This window comes from Numida meleagris, chromosome 2 (assembly GCF_002078875.1).
Source record: "Numida meleagris isolate 19003 breed g44 Domestic line chromosome 2, NumMel1.0, whole genome shotgun sequence".
NCBI classification, from domain to species: Eukaryota; Metazoa; Chordata; class Aves; order Galliformes; family Numididae; genus Numida; species Numida meleagris.
The window spans coordinates 64,420,622-64,439,956 of NC_034410.1; the positions used below are offsets into that span (position 1 = coordinate 64,420,622).

The 19,335-nt window shown below is 35.5% G+C and overlaps 1 protein-coding gene across 4 annotated transcripts in view; it reads right to left on the bottom strand.

Annotated features, from left to right (window-relative positions):
* Window positions 1-19,335, bottom strand: part of EXOC2 (exocyst complex component 2) — a 128,862-nt gene that overhangs the window by 48,811 nt on the left and 60,716 nt on the right. For all 4 annotated transcript variants that reach the window (XM_021386474.1, XM_021386476.1, XM_021386475.1 and 1 more), the window contains 6 exons: window positions 14,391-14,516; window positions 10,363-10,487; window positions 6,411-6,479; window positions 5,999-6,156; window positions 3,498-3,619; window positions 705-766 (listed from right to left, as the gene is read on the bottom strand). In XM_021386474.1, coding sequence (XP_021242149.1) covers window positions 705-766; window positions 3,498-3,619; window positions 5,999-6,156; window positions 6,411-6,479; window positions 10,363-10,487; window positions 14,391-14,516 — 662 coding nt within the window. The remainder of the gene's footprint in view (window positions 1-704; window positions 767-3,497; window positions 3,620-5,998; window positions 6,157-6,410; window positions 6,480-10,362; window positions 10,488-14,390; window positions 14,517-19,335) is intronic.

Below are 19,335 nucleotides of genomic sequence, written 5' to 3' on the forward strand. Positions count from 1 at the left end.
TCTCCAGGTTAATAGAAAGTGTTTAGATTGTAGCCATCAAAGAATTCACTTCTCCCTGAACACATGTTGTAATAAAAAATACTAAAAAAAACCCATCTTTTTACAGTTCTGTCAGAACCACTCCACTCCTGAGGTGAGAAAGGGCTGCTTTTGAAAGATGAGAAACAATGCATCTCAAAGACTAAAGGCTAAACTGTGTTCCCTGTTCATGCCATTTGTGGAATAAATGAGGTATTAAGATATCAAAATGAAGCTTTCATTTTGTTGGTAGCATGTCAATATTAAACACTTACCTCAAAATAACTTCTTAATTTTAGCAGACATAAGAAGCTACTTTATCTTACTGCTAACTTCAAAATCTCTTCTATCTGTTAGAAGATATCACTGTCTGGTAATACAATTACCACTTAATGTTAAAATTACTTTAGACATAACAATTTAAGGAGTACAAATAAACATTTTGAAAAAGGACAAAGTAACAACTGTGTTCGGTGATGGGATCCACTGAGAGTGCACACAGTAACTGTTCAATACAAATTTCGGTTTTTAATCTTCCTGTATCTTCATATTTTGATAAGTATAGATACCAGTATGCACGAAGTCCAAACTAACTCAATTTGCTGGAGAACATACAGAACAGTTTCAGTGCACTTATTAAAAAAAATCTAGCAAAGAAAGTGGCTACAACACACAAGTTTACCCACCAACGATGTCAAGCCTTCATTGTCAACAACCCAGTCTTCCTTTTCAGCTAGCCTCTTTATATCTGTAAGACAGAGAAAGAAAGAAAAAAAGAGGTGTTAATTTTCATTATTAAAAACTCCTTGAACTTGAAAAGATAAACCACAGACACTGGGACTGCAATGACTAGGCATACAAGCATGTAGCACTAAAAGTCTAGAACTTTTCAGCCTTCTCAAATGACTAAGACCGAAACATGCACATAGGATGCTGGTGAAACCACACAGAGAAGCATATTTATGATACATGGCAAGAGCTGCATGAAGCCCACCTTTTACTGGAAAGCTTAAAATTAAAAGAGTATTATGAAGGCTCTGGGTTTGTTTTTATTTTCTAAATTTTTAATCACAACATAAAATATTGCATTTAAGAACTGAAGTCACTAGTCTATTATACTCCAGCTCTTAATTAAAAATGACAGGACTCCAGCTCTTAATTAAAAATGACAGGACAAACTGCTTAGCATTTTAGCAAAGACGAAATGGACAGCATATATATTCATAATTAACAACTACAAAGAAGCTCAAGCACCACTCAGGGTCAAGGGTGCATGGTGCCCAACTTTCTTCAAAAATACATGAAAGCATATGTGAAAAACTCTTCCGCTATCCAAAAGGTGCCAATATCCATAGTCTTACTGATCCTAACAGGAGTTATGACAAAACGTAAAGCCAAAGCTCTTGTTCTGTAAACAAATTCCACTATGGATACACTTACTCTACATCATTGCTGATTTTTATTTTTATTTTTGGCTTAATTGACTTATAAACAGAAATTAGATAAAACTTTACAGTTCAGATGGCCAAAACCAGGTCAAAACACACATTTTCTCACAAGCAAATAGCTTTTCAGAACCATCTGTATATTACAAAACTTCCTTTTATATGAGGAATGATTTTGATGAATTATCATCTCTTCCTCAAGGCCAAGAAATAAGTGCAATTCATGCACGCTGAAAGGTGTCTTCACTGTTCTTGGTGCTTTAACTGCTAATTTAAAAAGCTTGACATGGCATCAACATCCTGAAATTCTACATTTCATGGAGACAGACTTATTGAGAATAAAATGTATTTAGAATAGTTTTTTTTGTTTGTTTGTTTTTTAATCCAGTTCCTAGCTACCGCAAATATGTATATATATATATATATATTAAAAAAAAAAACGCAATTAATTTCACTGAAATAATTCACCATATTCCAGTCAAATACACTCATGTAAACTCCCTGTCTGATTTGGCATTCACATAGTCTGGCTTTCATGACCTTTATGACCAGTGAACACACGAGAGGGAAAGAACAGAGATTGCTCGAGCATACTGTGTTTATATAAAATAACAAGAAAACCCTCCGTGTGGGCAGATTTGTCCTATTTAAATAGTTAATGGTAGAGTGCTCTATCAATTGACCTGAATGACCCTACCAACTTATGACATGTAGTAAGAGATGAGACTGAGCCTTACATTAATAGCCTATGCAGCTCGTATTTCAGATAGCTTACAGAGAGAGATTCAAGTTCGAGAAGAGCCCTTTGACTAATACAATACGGGTAGATCTGAGACCCATTTACATAGTGCAGTGAGAATATCCATTAACTGTTCTTTCACTGATTCTCTAAAAACAACAGTTTCTCCAAAGGTCCAGCTAATCCAGTCCTGTCCAGAAAAATAATCTTTATAAAGTCTGATAATGATAAAATCTGAAACAGTAAAAATACTTACCCTATAGTGTGTAAAAAAGACAATCTGTATACCTGTATGGCTGACAAGCTTGGTATTAACATGGGAAACATAATGTTAATGCTTAAGTGGGATTTAATCAAATAATTAAGAGACAAGAATACAATTCATATTAATATTGTATAGAATAAATAATAGAGACTTTCACATTTGTTGTCACTGAAAGTTCAAAAACTTGCTTAATGAATGTAGTCACCTACACTTAGCACATTTAAGGCTTGAGTAAAATACTTAGATTCATGTCAACCTACAAATAATGACAAATTGTGTAATAGAAAAAATTGATTAAACTGTAAATTTAAAAATATATATATTTTTAGTATTGATGGTAATTAATCTTCCCAGGAAAAAAAAGCCAAACTATTAATCGGAACTTTTATTAAGGAGATTTATTTCCAGAAGATTTACTTCACTTGAATTCAAGTTTCAGAATTAACTACAAGTTGATAAGGTGAATTGCCTCTTATGCACATGGAGTCACATTAGATTTAGAGAATGTATTATTGGCTTTTATGATCCAGACATTCATGGCAAAAGCTATGCACACTGTTGGAAGCACAAGGATGATACTGTTAATGCTGGAAGTATGAGAGTTATACTGCAGAAAAACCCACAACTAAAATATTCCACAAAGGGTTAAAGGGTTGTTGGCTTTTTTTTTTTTTTTTTTTAAATAATTGGGTTGGGGGGGGTAGAAGGAAGACCAGGTAGAAGACAGGGGTAGGAGCTGGACCAGGGGTTTGAGGGTAGGGGGTATTGCCTATTCAATTATTCACTTTGTGGAAGAATACAAAAAAGAAAATAAGTGGTATTTCCAATATGGAAAAAGCTGCAAGATGAAATAAATCACTTGCATCGTAAAAGGGCCTCAGCTAAGAGAAGACAGATCTCAACTACTGTATCCGTCAAATTAAGGGAAGAAAACATTCAGAATACAGAATTTTCTCAGAGCAGTGAAATATTTCAGTAACTCCTGTCTAGATTGGGATATGGTAAGCAGAGAGAGATGCAGTCTTATTACCTTCAGCTGTATGTTGTAAGGTCACTATAATGCAACGTACTCGAAGGTCTAAAATAAGATCCTGGATGATCTGAAGCATATCATTGGGTATCTCAAGTGCAGTAAGAGACTCAGAACTAAGCCTGGGAAGAAAATTAAAAAAAAAAAAATTAACCTGAAGCGTAAACCTTTAAGTCTTTTAAGCTGATAAAACTACGCAAATCCTTTTAAAGTGGCTGTCAATACAGTAGCTTCATCCACAGGAAGTCTTTGAAAGCTGGTTATCCCAGTCACAAAAGTTTACTTATTTGCTTAATTCAGAAGCATGAAAATACAGGTTTATTTTTTTTCCCTATAATGTTACAGTAATGTCAATAATGTCAACTCTTGCACTTTTCCACCTGCCTTCCTGCAACCATCTCATCTTTTAATCTAAGATTCCTTCTGGAGCAGAGATACCTTTTTTGCTGTGTTCACATGAATGTATACAATAAACTTTAGGTCTACACCTGGGATACTGAAGCATTTCTACCTGTATTAAACAATAACAGCCATCAAGGTGCAATAAATGGTGATGTAGCCACGTGTCAGGTCATGATGGTATACGCATTTCAAGGGCCAAAATACAGCTACTGCCAATTGAAGAGTGAATTCATTAACTGTTCTGTTGCCAGCAGGGACTGGCCTTAAGCCACCAGATAGAGCAGCTGAGGATGGAAAGATTCACTTCCGCTTTTCCCTTTAGAAATACCAACAAATACCTGCTTACAAGAAATAGCATTTTAGCTTTTAACTAAATGACTGTTGTTCACAGATGTTAGTTATGGGTACAAAGTAAAGTTTATTGCTTTTATCCAACTCCTGGATGTGTAAACAAGAACAACTCAAATGCAGTTGTTGTCTCCCCTACTGCTAATACTGAACAAAGCTCAGACACTAAAAAATTGCCAAAAAACAGCAGTACGAAAGCATAAGCAAATATGTTCAATAACAAGGGGAACCTTTCCAGTAATCCATCTGCAAGCTGGCATAAATCCTCGAAACACCATCATTAACTGCTAATTGCATTCCAACTCCACAATGGCTTGACTCCAAAAACGTTATTCAGATTCTGACTGCTATCAGCTCAGCACAACTACTGAATTAGTAGATTTCATAAATCTGCATTATCTCAGTCATCCATGAAACACAGGGTATAGCAGCCATCTGTGAGAAGTTTAAGCAACTTTACACTGCATAAAAGTCCTGTACTTAGAACTGATTCCATTCTCAAGGAAGCACACGGCTTTCACAACCCTCACTTTTTCTCATATAACTCACCCTAACATACTTACCATTTTATCCCTACAATGAGGATGAAGTCTTGTAGGCAATGGCTTCATCTTATTTTAAGCTCCAAGTTGTCCTCTGGAATCTACTCAAACCGGGCAATGACAGAGTGGATACAAGGAACAAAGCTGCATAACCACCCCACTTTGTGTGATGCATATAAACAGAAAAATTAAGACTGCACAGATTTTATTCCAACTCCTTGTAATTTGTCAAAATTTTATAATTTTTCAAATACAAGCAGAAAACAATTGTTTATGAAATGACTAAAAAGAGTAGGATCCTAACACGTGCTTCATGATAAAAACACATTGGGAATTATAAAAATAAGACCTAGGCTACTACATAACTTTGCAGCTGGTGACATTTATATGCAATACGTAGAATATTCAGAAGAGTCTATCTGCTTTGTTGGTGTGAGCATCTGGAAAGTGGTAAACAGACTGAACAAAAGGCATTTATCATCACTAGATTCATTTGTAGTAGGAGTTAACTACATATGAGTTAATTTGTGTAAGATAATAAAGAGGAAGGGTATAGCTAACTCTTTGTTTTGCTTGTTATTATCTTTGAAACATGCAGGTAAAAAGTATAGTATCAAATCCAGGTATTGAGTTTCCAAAAGATAATGATGATGCTTATATTCTCCACAAAGAAATGGAAGCAAATTCTGTACATTTACCGAGACGTTTTGTAATTGATGACATGCACATTACAAAGTTTATAAACAAACAATTGTAAACATAACAACACCATAGGCAGAAGTATCACCTTTCATAAGACAAGTAAGAAAGTAAACTATAATTTAAGAATGACACTATAGTAAGAGGCACGTTATTTTTACCCATTTTGGCAGAGATGTGAAGATGAGAAGATGACAATTACAAAGCTTCCTAATAATTCTACCCTAAAGAATCAAATCCCACTTCATGCAAATTATTTATTCAAACTTTTACCTAGGTGCTCTGGGGAAAAAAAGGAGAATATAATTAGGTAATAAGATCATGAGACACCATGAATTAACTTGGACTCAGAATCCTAAATCTGCCATAAGCAACTTTTTGTGATTCCGTTTTTGAAAAAATTAACCTTCTCAGTACTCAGAGCATTTAATGAAACAAACAAAACAACCCGTCTTAAAACATATACATTCTAGGAATAACATTGTATTGTAGGCCAACAGCTCTATTTACCTCACTGTCTGGATAACATGTGTTAGCCATTGGCCAGAAAGTTCAGATTTCATCTCCCAGCCACCATACTGTCTTGATTCTCCTTCTTTGAGGCTGAATGGAAGCAAGGCTCCACGGATAAGTTTCTCCAGAGAATGCATAACTTCCTGAATCATTTTCTGTATCAGAAGAAGGGAAAGAAAAATCAAACACAAAAGATCTATCAAATGCTTAAGCAGCTATTTATGTACTTGTTATACATAGCACCTTGTAATGTACGACTTACAGAAGGCTTCTCATGCTAGAGAGTCTGGAAGGATGAGGTATAAGAGCACGCATGATTTAAGAAATCTGATTTGCAAGGTGGTGATGCTTAAGCGTCCTGCTAGGAAGGGTAAACGAAAGAAAGTAATGTTTCCTTCCCATAACATACCTTGAAATCATTTTGTCTTTGTCTAGCGTTTTTCTTTGATTTTTCCATTTGGCCAGATTTTTCAGCAGTCTGGTGAAAATGAGAAAATTGAAAAGTGTAAGTATCTCATAACCACAGTTAAAATAATTCTGAAAAAAGGGGGTTTCAATGTGAAGAAGTGAAAACCAATCACTGAGTTTGTGATGTAATTATAAAAATTAACTCACGCTATTTGAACTCGCAAAGACTATACCTATCAATACATTTTACTTCCGGTTGGTCAGTGTGCTAATGTATAATTCTGAGGATCAATGTTTATTTGACACAAAGCTGGAGACAAGTCCCAGAGTGGCTCAAATAATACAAACTTCATGAAATTAAGCTATTCTCATTAAAATTGGAATGAGAGCTAAAACGTACACAGTCTAATTGTGCACCAAATTTCTATGAAGAAATGATTTTCTCAGTGTGGAAGCTACCCAGAGAAGGATATCGATACCAAGGGACAGATGCTTCTTGGAATGAGAGCAATTTAGAATTACAACACGTAAAGGAGATGGTTTGTTTTTTTAAAACTTTATTTTTTGTGTGCACATGCATTTAGAGACAGCATTTTGCTGAAAATGTTCTAGAAATAATTCAACTAACTGAAAAAAGAGACACTGCAAAATAATCAGCATCTTCATGGACAGTTCACGTTTTTGAAAACTGAGGAACATCAGCACACTTTGCATGAGACAGTTACAGTTAAAGAAAAACGTGGTTTGACTAATAGTCTTCCTGTTTGTAGTTACCACTTTCTGTGGAGTCTACTGAGAACGCAAAGCAAATTATAGAGAAAAAGTTATTCAAAATACCGTATTAAGCGTGGATACAGTTTTATACTCAGAAAATCTCCTATTTTACGTATGTACAGCAACACCTACTGGACAAAGAGTGCAATAACGTGACAATAGTTTATTCTCAGACTAAGTTTACTTTCAAATTATTAAATTGAAATACTTTATTATTTGAATTCCATCTGTAGCAAGGGTGTTACAGATTTTTAGGATAAAATAAGTATTTTGAACATATAGCAAATTAGAGAAAAATAGAACTAAAGAGCTTAATAGTTTTGGAAAATAAACTGCTATGAAACTGTTATACTCTAAAGCTGAACTGCAGAGTTTCAGACAAGGAGAAAAAAGCTTAAGAATTACTGCTGTACATAATAACCTCTTCTCTCTTCTAATGCCTTAAAAAAGAAAAGAAGCTGCATTCCTTTAAATCTCAGGTATCAAATTTAAATTCACACTCTTGCCGCTGGATTAAAGAACTACAAAAAGTTCAGAGATCTTTGATATCTGTCTTCTCTTAGTGGTTTTGCTGAAGATCAATCTTAAATCGTTCCTGCACAGACAGACCAAAACTATTTTGTGGTGAGACCAACGGTTACTACTCAGATATGCTACTTCACCTAGAGTGATTCAAAGAACTACACTTTTTAAACTGTTGAAAATATCACGTAAATCTTTAACTGACTATACTCTAAGGCATACAAGCTAACCTTTCAGAACTAAGAAGAACCTCCCCAAAAAACCTTACAGACCAAACAAGAGAAAATAAATACAGCTCATTATTCATAAGTGGGGATTTTCTTTCCACAGTTTTACTAAGTCTTGTAGCTTTGTTCAAGTCCATTGAAAAGATCCTACAGCATTTTCACAGGACTTTACTCACAAAACAGTAGCAGTCAAGATGACTGCTTCCAGAATGTCAAGTTTCCATAACGACAACAAATAACAAGTGACATGGTAAGATCTGTATGGCTTCTTACAGAAAAAAAAGATGTCAAGGTCAAGTCTTGAACGAGATGGACTGACATATACTATTAGGTACCCTGGAATAAACCTTCTGTGTTACACCACTCTTTGCTCCTCTCAGGTGACTTGTGGCACACAGATGCTCAAAAGAAACTGAGAACACAGTCCCCCCCTGTTTCCAAGAACTTAGGGGTCTTACACACGACCAATGAATAAGAAGATGGCAAGTACATAGAGGTGAAATTCTTAAAAGTTCAAAATCTGACCCTACAGAAGAAGAGTACAGACACTTTGCAGACTAATACGAAAACCACCTTTGCCTTTTTTTTTCCTTTTTCTTTTTTTTTTTTTAAATAATTAACATTTAAACCATGTTTTGATGCTACATAAGGTCACTGCATTTTCCACTAGCAGTCATTCTCAAGAGCAAAATTTCTCAACCTCATTTACAGTTCAAGTCTCAGTTTCTCTCGAAATTGCTTTCCTTTTCATTGCATTCAGAGAAAGAAAATCACAATAACTTACAGTCGGATTTGTGAAGTCAAATTTCCAACAGCACTGCTATCAAATACATAAGTTGTCATTTCCCTTATGAAATGAACAATTTTTGTGAAAGTCAACAGTACCAAAGTTTATTCTTGATTCTACTTCCTTCACTCAATGTTATGAGTAAATGTAAAACCTTTCTTTTGATTTTTATCAAGTGAAAATACAATCATGAATAGAATCTATTTCACTGTATCTAAAAGGACCTCTATATAGGCTATAGCACATATGAGTATCGTCATATGAAAACATTACAGTAAATAAGAGACAGTGGCAACAAATAGAACTGATAGCTTAAAAATTCAATTCTTTAGTTAGAGAAAAAGGAAAACACCACAACAGCTGTCACTGTAGTTCTGCTTTAGAGATAATTTCCCAGTGAAATAGTGCAACTGTGATGATTCAGGACTCTAAACACAGCAGGATACTATATGCACGACAGGATAAGAATTCTCAACAGATATTGTAACCAATAAACAGAAGTTTTAGGTATACAAAACTTCAGGTTCATATATGTAAAAATAAAGAAACTGATCTGAGTATAACTAGCTTATTTTTCTGCTTTGTAGTATCCTGACTGACCATCTCCTTGCAGACCTGGTCTTCATGGTTTTCTAGGACCCTGAATGAGAAGTGTCCAACCTGCAGTCACAAGACTTTTCAGTGACAGTTACAAAGACTAGGTGTGAATGAGCACCTTGTCATCTGCTGAAGGCATAGAACACTACATTTTACCGTGCCTAAATCATGTGTTTGTCTGACTTGCTCCTTGGAAATATCCCAATACTCCAATTCTCCTGGAGAAGGAACAGCACAGCTTGAGGACCAGAAGTGAACTGAAACATTTTCTGCGATCAAATTTTAGCAATAACAGAAAACCAAAAGCTATTAAATTAATCTTTTAATGAGTTAATTATTAAACGTGTCTTTTTCAAATCTGTAAATAGAGCGCACACAAAAATGGCACATGATGGCATGAATCATTCTTTTTTGTTGTTGTTTAATATCTTCTGCTTCTTGGAGTATCAACATCATATTTACAGAACTGACAAAACTACATAATCTGAGCAAGGACTAGAAGCACAGATGACTACTGCAGCTGACTATTTTCAGACAAGATTCCGTATATAGTACGTCTGCATGCCAGCACTCTGGGCCTGGTCATCTTGCAACTCTAGTGTTGAACCTATCTTCACCTCCAAATCCTTAAAACTTAAGAAATGAGTACTCCTATTCTAAAGAAATGAAAAATTTTCTCTATGACTTTTATCTTCTGAATATCTCTACCCTTCATTCAATTTGCACTTTTTTCAGATCAAAGAAGGGAAGTTCGCCAGCTATGATTAAGAGGTGAAACCACACAGATATTGACTCCAGCATCTGGAATGCACACACAGAGACAGAATTTAAAGTTATCCCAGTATATGTATTTTACTGTAGTTTATTGGTCAATTTTTTTCACAAACCAGCATCTCTCAAATGTGTAAGAGTTCAATTTATTTATTTTTAAATCAGAGAGGTTTATAAAACAATGCTGTCACTTCTTCCAATGAAATATAAAATATCAAATAAAATTACTAAGGAATTTTGTTATTTAAAACTCATTTATATGCAAGAATCCATACCTCACTGAATAAACTTCCATTCACATAAGAAATCCAGAGCTTCCAGAAGTTGGGCAGCTGACTTACAACAAGTTTTGTCAACTTTTCAACAAACACAACTTGCTGTGGTGCTTTGTATCGCCAGGCTAAAAGAGAAGAAATGGGAGGAGAAAAGTAAAATTAAACACTTTGCATTAATAATATAATACATACTACGAGCTTGCTGTTGCCTTGTATTACAGAAGTGGTTAGATATTATTTACATAAAACCTTTCAGTGGGAAAAAAAATTAACAGCCTGACTTGTATATATGTTCATAACTGGCACACATGCAAATTCATTCTTCTTTTCTCATATGCTTACAAGGTGCCAGTGCTGTGACAGAATTCACCTATACAAAGAATGTCTTTTCTGTATCTAATGCAATTCATTTAAGAATCCATTCAGCTGTTCCTCTGTCATCAAAACCCTAAAAGGTAAAGTAACATGAGAGCATCAGAAGTTTCAGATGATGAGGCGGTGAAACTAAAGAAACAGGGCTGCTAGGATAGGTTTGTGATCAAGGCAAGCGATGGAATAGGAAGACGGCGTTATTTCCAGCTCAAAGAATTTCCCATTGTAGCCTGGGTCAAGTTGCCAATATCTCATTTTTGTTTCCATTTGTATGGCAAAACGTTTTCTCTGGAACATGAGAGATGCCATCATTATTGTTAGAATACAATAAATGTAGCACAGATTCTTGGATGAAGAACACAGTCAGAATTATCATATAACACTGTCGTATCTCTCACTTCACCAACCTCCTTAGAGCCCTGGTACACTGGCTATTAAAAGAAAGAAGCTAACATTTTGGCAGTAGATAACTTTTCTCAGTTGAGGGAAGGGAGGTAAAGAGAAAGCTAAAAATGGGCCAAAGAAAGGTACCAATCAATAAGGAAAGCAAAGGAAACTGTGAAATACTTCTCTATAGCCACTCATCTTTTCTACTGAAATTTTCTTGGTTATAATGTTTTTAACAAACCAAGATATATAGGTAATTCTTGCATGCTAAAAGACTTATTTCACCTCAGTAACTAGTGTCTACTTTAGAACATGAGGAAAATGAATGTACTTCTGAAAAAAAAAGCCAACACGTTTATAGAGGTTAATGGTTGTTTTTTTTTTTCCCCCTTTCTGTTGTCTTCTTTTTTTCCCATTTTAATTTGAATAAACTTCTGTCTTTTATAAATGATAAAATTAAAAACATAATACTATCCTACTTAACTCTGGAAACACAGAAACATATTGAGTGAAAAACACTTTTTGTCTTTAATCTGCCAGAGAATATTGCCTATACATAACAGGAGTTCACCAATTAGGCAAAAATAGCTGCATAACAGCACGTTAGGCATCATGAAAGCCTCAATATTTTGTTGTGTTAATAGCTGGTCTTGAATCTTCTTGAAAAACAGCATGCCTTCAGTGGCATCCAATCTGCAGAGGTGCAGGTCCATTAATTATTATTTTACTTGTTTATTGGATGGATAAACATCTCTGTTAAGTAAAATTTTCTTTCACAACACAGTCAAAAACTTTAGAGACTGTCAATTAGTATTTGAAAATCCAAAAAATCACATTGAAAGCCCACATTTATGAGAAAAACTGTAACATAACTGGTTCAGAATGATGTTCCTGTTAGGAGGCACAAAGGCTTTGAAGTTCAAATAGCAAAACCTGTAGAACGGACACAGAATATCAGAGCGGCACTTTGGCCAGTTTGGTTTATGACAGTTAGAGAACTGGTCCAGACCCAGTAGCAGAAAAAACTCTTCTTACTAACATAGACTGAGATTACACCAGAAAGCTGTGCCAACACTGCTATAGCAATGGAAGCTCTGTAATGCCAACAAAACCCAAGTTCTGACCAAAAGATTTTAACTTCTCCTAGGAATGATATCATCTCTGCCAAAGGCTTCAGGGCTAACGAAAGGTTATGACAAGCATATGTTCCTATCTGTAAGCACATTATTTACTTTATGTATGAAATTCTTTTCTCTTCTAGGAAGCATACTTTACGTCTATTTCAGAGGTTGTCCTAGTCCCAAATGTGCAGAAAGCAGATTTATGCTAGAGTAACTTACTGCACATCATATCAAAAGGACTTACAGGCCATAAATCCAGGATACTGTGACATTTTTTTTTTTCCTACAGAAAGTTCCAATCTATATTAAAGCAGACATTTTCATACATTCTCTTATACTTTGTGCTATAGCATCCTAATGATGAAACTATAGTTATATTTCACATGTCCTTACACTCCATCTAGAGTTGGATGTTATTTTAATACTGTGCTTACAAACTCAAAGGAATTTCTTCCATCAATGTAATGAACAGTGACAGCCAATTACACTGTGAGGAAAAAAAACAAAAACCCACAACCCAATGCTATCCTCAAATTTGGTGGAAAAAAAACGCTGCACAATCAACCTGTACATCATGACGTTCTTGGTATGGCACAAGTATCAGAAGAGGTTTGTTTGCTTTGGATCTCCTCGGAGAACAGCAAGGCCGATAAGCCCTCAATGCTTTCTACGTGTGCAGTGGGTTTGTGCACCTAAATAGCAATGAACTTAAGTTAGAGACAACATATTCCAACTCTAGGGTCTTTGGATTGGACTGTTAGGGCATTATGATGTTTTGATCGTATAGCTTTCCTTTGAAAACTTAAGATGCAGCTTATAGAATCTGCAAAACTTGTTGGAGACATCTTTTCCAGGTTGTACATCCAGGTCACAGATCCATAATTAAGACTCTACAGCTAAATATAATCAGTTAAATTAAAATTGCCTTCAGTAAATGTAGCTAATTAAGCTGAGATACATGAGAAAATTCAAATAAAGGAAAAGATAAACTGAATTATCTATGCTGCTTTGCTACTTTGTATAAGATGCATATTGTTAGTGTTGCAGAAACTACTTCAAAACATGCAAATACTACATAGAAACCCGAATTGCTTGCATTAAGCGCACACATGTATTTTGAAATAGAAACAGTCTCTGTGGCAACCTGATGCAATTTGTTTCTCCTGTAAAGTTACACTGTGGCAGGATAAGAACATACAATTATTTCATTATTTTTTTCCTCTATGTTCTCAAAAGATTCTCTTCATTTTTCTTTTTGTTTAAAAATATCAGATATTTATAAGTATGTTTTATAAGGAAGTACATAGATTTGGGAGAGCAACATCAAAACAGAACAAAGTCAGAAAGTTCTTCAAACTGCTTTCTGCATAACTTAAAACAAAATACCCTCCCTCATGACTCTCCCAACCCGTGTGTGAACTGAACTTCCTGAAATAAAACTTAAAGAATTTATGTCAAAATTTGTGCTTCAGAATTTCAAGCAGCTTGGTAAGAATATGTGAAAATATGTGAAATACATATTTTCTGCCTTCAGTGATGTCACTATTAAGACATTCCAGTGTTGCACTGAAAACAGTCATGACATACATTCATAACAGAGCGGTTGTGGAAACGCTGCTCAAACTGAGTCATGTGCTTGTGTTTCTCTTTCCGTGTTCAAAGAATGAGAGAACCAGGATTGGATATGTGAAGTCATGGGAGCAGCGAAATGCAAGAAGATCTATCATAAACACACAAAAAAGGTGTAACAGCAGCAATGGAAAAGTTGGCGGTTGTGCATGTGAAAAAGAAGTTCTGGTACTGCGGAAAAAAATTAGTAAGCAGATTTCAGTTACAAGCTGCTTTACACTTCAAAAAGATACCAGAAGCTCCCCTTGGTAAGCAATGCTAAGACACGAGGAGAAAGAAGAAACATGAGTTCCTAACATTTAACACTTAAAGCGAAGTTTCACAATTTACCTCCAAGACTTTGTCTTCACAGAGATCTAAGATAATGTGTAGCAGTAAGTAACACTAGTAAAGATGACCAAAGACTTGCTATCAACAAACCAATATAATAAACACACAGATTCTGGGTTTCTGTTTGTTTTTCTGACTGTGCAACACGGTGGACACAGGTATATGTTTCCAAATATAACAGCTGCCTACCATCATTGCGACCAGACTGAAAACTGCTGCCTCTTTTCAGTGAAGCAGTTTGACTGAGATGGCCAATTGGAGATGGACGCACATCACTGTCCAGGTCTAGCATGGAGCTGTGAAGCAATGAAGTGCCTAAAGAGGGGGGGGAAAAAAAGCAGTAATAATGATTTTGCACATCAATTGATATGAACATGCAAATGAATTCTGATTTAATTTGGAAGCGATACAAGAGTAAAGTTACCTAGCAAAAACATTCTTAATCGTGCTTATTTGGAATGTTCATCCGCATCAATGCTATTCAATAACACTGCTTTTGACTCTCATAACAAAGTCAAAAATACTAGTATCAAGTGAGAAATATTTTTTGGTCTCTATGTCTCTCAGCTTTTACAGCTAAGGCTCTACAATTAGTTGCTTGAAAGCCACGGATAACATGTATTTATATGACATTAGTGACAGGACACACACTTTTGCATGGCACATGATTGAATATACTTGTCGACAGTAAAGTCTTTCTGTGCTAGTTAGGTTGTAAAGGGCAGAGTATTCGGCTGCTTCTTAGATGTTTGACCTACACAGAATTCAGGTAGTAAGAATCCATCCATCATGAAGCAGATAAACTAATAGCACTGTGTTCTTGTGTACAGCTATAAATCATCTTGTATGTATACACAGATATAAACACACAATATTTTGCAGAGAACCAGAGTTACTGTTTTCAGCTAACTCTATTTTCTAGAGTATCTGTCTATATGCACAGATCACTGTAACTTAGTCCTAAACAATGATCTAAGTTGATAGAAGTGGATACTTGGAGGATAATAAATGTTTTGGAAAACAGCCATATCATAATGAGAAGACCATGATTATTATTTTTTTAAGCATATCAAAGTACTGTCAGCATTTCTCTTTAAGTCTAAATTGCCGCTTCATGTATTTCACTTAGCAGACATATTTCTGAAAGTAACCACAAAAAATGTTATTTTCACTGACCGACTGAGGCGTATACCACTGAAATTCATCACAATTCATAATCAATTTTATAGTGAGAAGCCCAGAGTTTGATTTTACATCCCTTTAACTTTCCCATCAATGCCTAGATTCATCTAAAATAACAGGAAGACCACAGAGTAAAAGCACTAGCTATAACTTTACCATACGTAGGTTCAACAGTAACACAAAATAAAACAGATTTGAAGCTTATTTATTCTGAATTTATGCTGCTGTCAGAGCAGTACAGCAGTAAAGACAACAGCAAGTCACTTTATTTCAGCAGCTGGGGTTTAAAGAACAACATTAAGCATTGTGAAGCTTATTGCAGACTTCCAAAGTTGTTTTTGAAAATAATTCTTCCTGCTATATTAATGGTTTTTTAAGAAATTTCCTGTGGCCTCAAGGAGGCACTGTCATTACAGAGCTAACGGTCAGTTCCTTGATTCATTGTGTTACTGCTCACGCTATAAAACACCTAAGCAAACAGACTCATTTGCTGCAGTTAAAAACTGCCACAGACACACTGTTCTAATCGACTCGATGAACCCAGCTATCTTTCGTCTGCATTACCATTCTGTTTACTATATAACTCCACTTACTAAAACTGGCTTATATTTACAATACCTTTAAAATCAGTGAGTTTTCAGCTGTATGGAATCTGCTGCAGTGGGTGAGTGGCACCACAAGCAATTTCTACTGTGAGTTTGAGTAAGAACTGGGCAAAAGACTTCCTTCTGCATTAACTAAAACCAGAGCGTAAAGAGGAAGGAAAAAAACTAAAGCTGTCAGAAGTTTTAAAAGTAGGTACGTATGCTGCAAATGCAAACAGTTAATTATGAATGGGTACTATTAAACTGTCCACACAACACAGTTCTAATAACTGTGTTATTTCGTGTATCATCTGCATTTGGATTTAATATGATTACTAAAACATACCTTAAATGTTGTAGATGTGCAATAATTAATTTGCGTGAAAATGCTTCAGCAACCTTGCAGAATGAAGCGGAAACAAAACAAATTTATTTCTCTCTAGATTTAAAAAACAAAACAACCAATGTATTTGGTATCTTGCAGAGATTCTTCCCAGAATAAAAAGAAAATTGAAAATTTGTAGAAAATTTTGAGAAGTTTTAAGTGTCTCCCATAGTTCTTTGGTTTCCACAAAAATACGACTCTGAGATTCAACATATCTACATTGTATTAGGTTGGAAAAAAATACATGCTTGCAAGAACAAATCAGAATTGTCACAGGCATTGCTAGTAAAAAAGTGAATTTATATGCTGCATATTTTATATTTTAAAACAAAAAGTAGCAATCCTATTTTCACAAAACCTGCATTTAGAAAAAGGCACAATACACCAAAGCATCCCTCTTTGATGTCTTCACATAGAATTTACGCTCTTACCCTTCAAACACCTTGTTAATATGAGGAATTTCTTGTAAACAGATGGTCTCTAAAAATGACAGTGCCAATTAGATCTCAGAATTAAGAAAAACAGATACACTCACCAAAACATCTTAACGTGAATTAGTTCAATTAAAACCACTTGTCTGAGGGAGCTGAAAACCTAAAAATCCTGTATTGCTGATGATATACTAACCCCACACTGCCCGAACGGTTTATATATTCACCAGTAACAGAAAACACATAAAGAATACTCTCTTGTTCCACCAGAAAAACCACATCATCAGTTTGCAGCCATACCAGGAAAAGAAAGTTTAACATGAACTAATTTCTTAATTGGTTGTCTAGCATTACAAGCAACTATAACACAGCAGCAGGGAACTACAACAGCACATATACCCTCAGGACTAATAAACATCTGGACTACATTAGCAAAGCTGATCTTGCTTTCACCCGACCAGAAGATAGCGCTTGAAGACTACACACTAACACATAAATCTCGTATTAAAAAAAAACAACAAAAAGTGGGAGTTGACTTACAAACACTTTTTCTTCCAACCCACCTCATTCCTCCTCTGGAGCCATAAACTTAAACTTAGCCGCATAATGTAATGCAGTGAATTAATATTAGTATGGACTGTAGACAATAATATTTATAAACCTAAATGAACTACTCAAATACTCATTTACTGCTTTTCATTTTTTGATTTGTATGGTGTTTCTACATTCTTAGATCATGAATATAGGATAGCAACAATCTCAAGTTTTAAGAAATTAACTCTTTATTGTGCTAATAGTGTTTAAGATATCACATATACATTCCTGGCTAATATTTGTTTTATAAAAATATACCACATCTTTGAAGCTACAGAAATTTTGGTTTTGTTGGTTTTTTTTCTCCCCATAAAAACCAGCATCTACATGGAGCATATCTGTCTGACTCCCATGAGAAGTGTATATTTAACCAACACAGGAAAAATAAGTGTACTACATTCTCCTCTCTTACCAACCAGTTGTGACAAACCAGAAGTATAATGAAATTCTTATTACAACTGTGAAATCGTGAGATCAAATAATAAGTTTTAAGCACCTTAACACTGCTTTAATTTTTTCTTTTTAAGGGATTTTACTGGGCTTCAATTTTTTGTCAACAAGATATGTAGAATAAAATTAAAGTAATTCAGATACTGTGTGAAACATAAAGAGCACAGTGTTTTTTTCAGACCTCTCTGTTTTAGTGCAGCAAGATACCATTAGAATAAGAATCTCAAATAAAACAAAATACAAGCTCAATGCTTTTTGAGGTCATTTACTATATTTTCTCTTTTCTCCAAATTTATCAGAGCTAGAGTTGATACAGGGCACTTATGTATCTACTGTATCTAGGGTTGATGCACATGCCTTGAGTTTTTGTGCATGCTCCTGGCATGCAGCATGCTGTCGCCTCGATGTAAAAGACGACTAGGGTGAAGTGTGCCTAAAATAAGATTGTTTCGTGCTCAGCAACTGAAATCTTTAAAAGCAGCTTGACTTTTGTACTTCAAAACAATTACAAAACCAAGCGTAAAGAGGTCCCATAGAGCTGCCAGGCCATGGCTCTGCTTGTTTCCCTCTGCTGCCTCAAAGGACTGGGCTCCTTGGGGCACTGGGGGAATCTCACCTCTGGCTGCCACCCAGCTGCATCCACACCATTCAGATGAAGCTTCTTTAAGAGGCTTTTTGCAAAAGATACTGACTGACCACCAGAGGATAACACAAAGCATTTTTTGCAGCAACAAACAAAAACGTTAACGCAAGCGGCCAACCTCAGGCTGAGTCATTTGTCAGCGTGATTTTCCACAGCAAGTCAAACAGCAGTCATTACACAGACCAAATGTATATACACAGCACATATATGAGCAAGATTAGGAAAGAAAAAGCCTCTACAGATGTGCAACCAGGTGAATACAGTTACTGTATTCTTTCATCCATTATGTATCTGGGAGTGAATTTTCTCACAGGCCACAATGGTGAGGGAAGGCTGATCTATAGCCTCCGGACGCTCAGAAGGGCGGCCGACTTCCTTACCACCCTTAAACACCTTTGAACATTTTTTCCTGCGCACAGCGGGCCCTTGTCCTGTGCTGCAGCCTGACCACCCACTGTTGCTTGTTGACCAAACACGCGGTGCCTGGAGCCTGCACTGACACAACCAGGATAAGATTCCTTTCAAGGACGCCGCAGAGAGAATTTCAATTTGTCTGGGCAAGAAATTAGGCGAGCAGAAGAAATTACCTAAAAATTAACCTGCTCAGCAGATGAATGACTGCACTTTCTTTTTTTTTTTTCTTGAGTACCCTTTTCTTTCTAGCATTACATAAACATTTATTTGGAATTTGACATTGTTAAATCATCAACAAGAAAACAGGCAGCATTTCTAGCAGAGATGAGTGTGGAGATTAAAGTCCTGCACTTCAGGGAAAGAACATTTCAGGAATACATTTAAAAATGAACACTTTTTTAAAAAAATCTTAAGGCTAGTCTTTGTTATCCCAACTGTAGAATGAAACCAT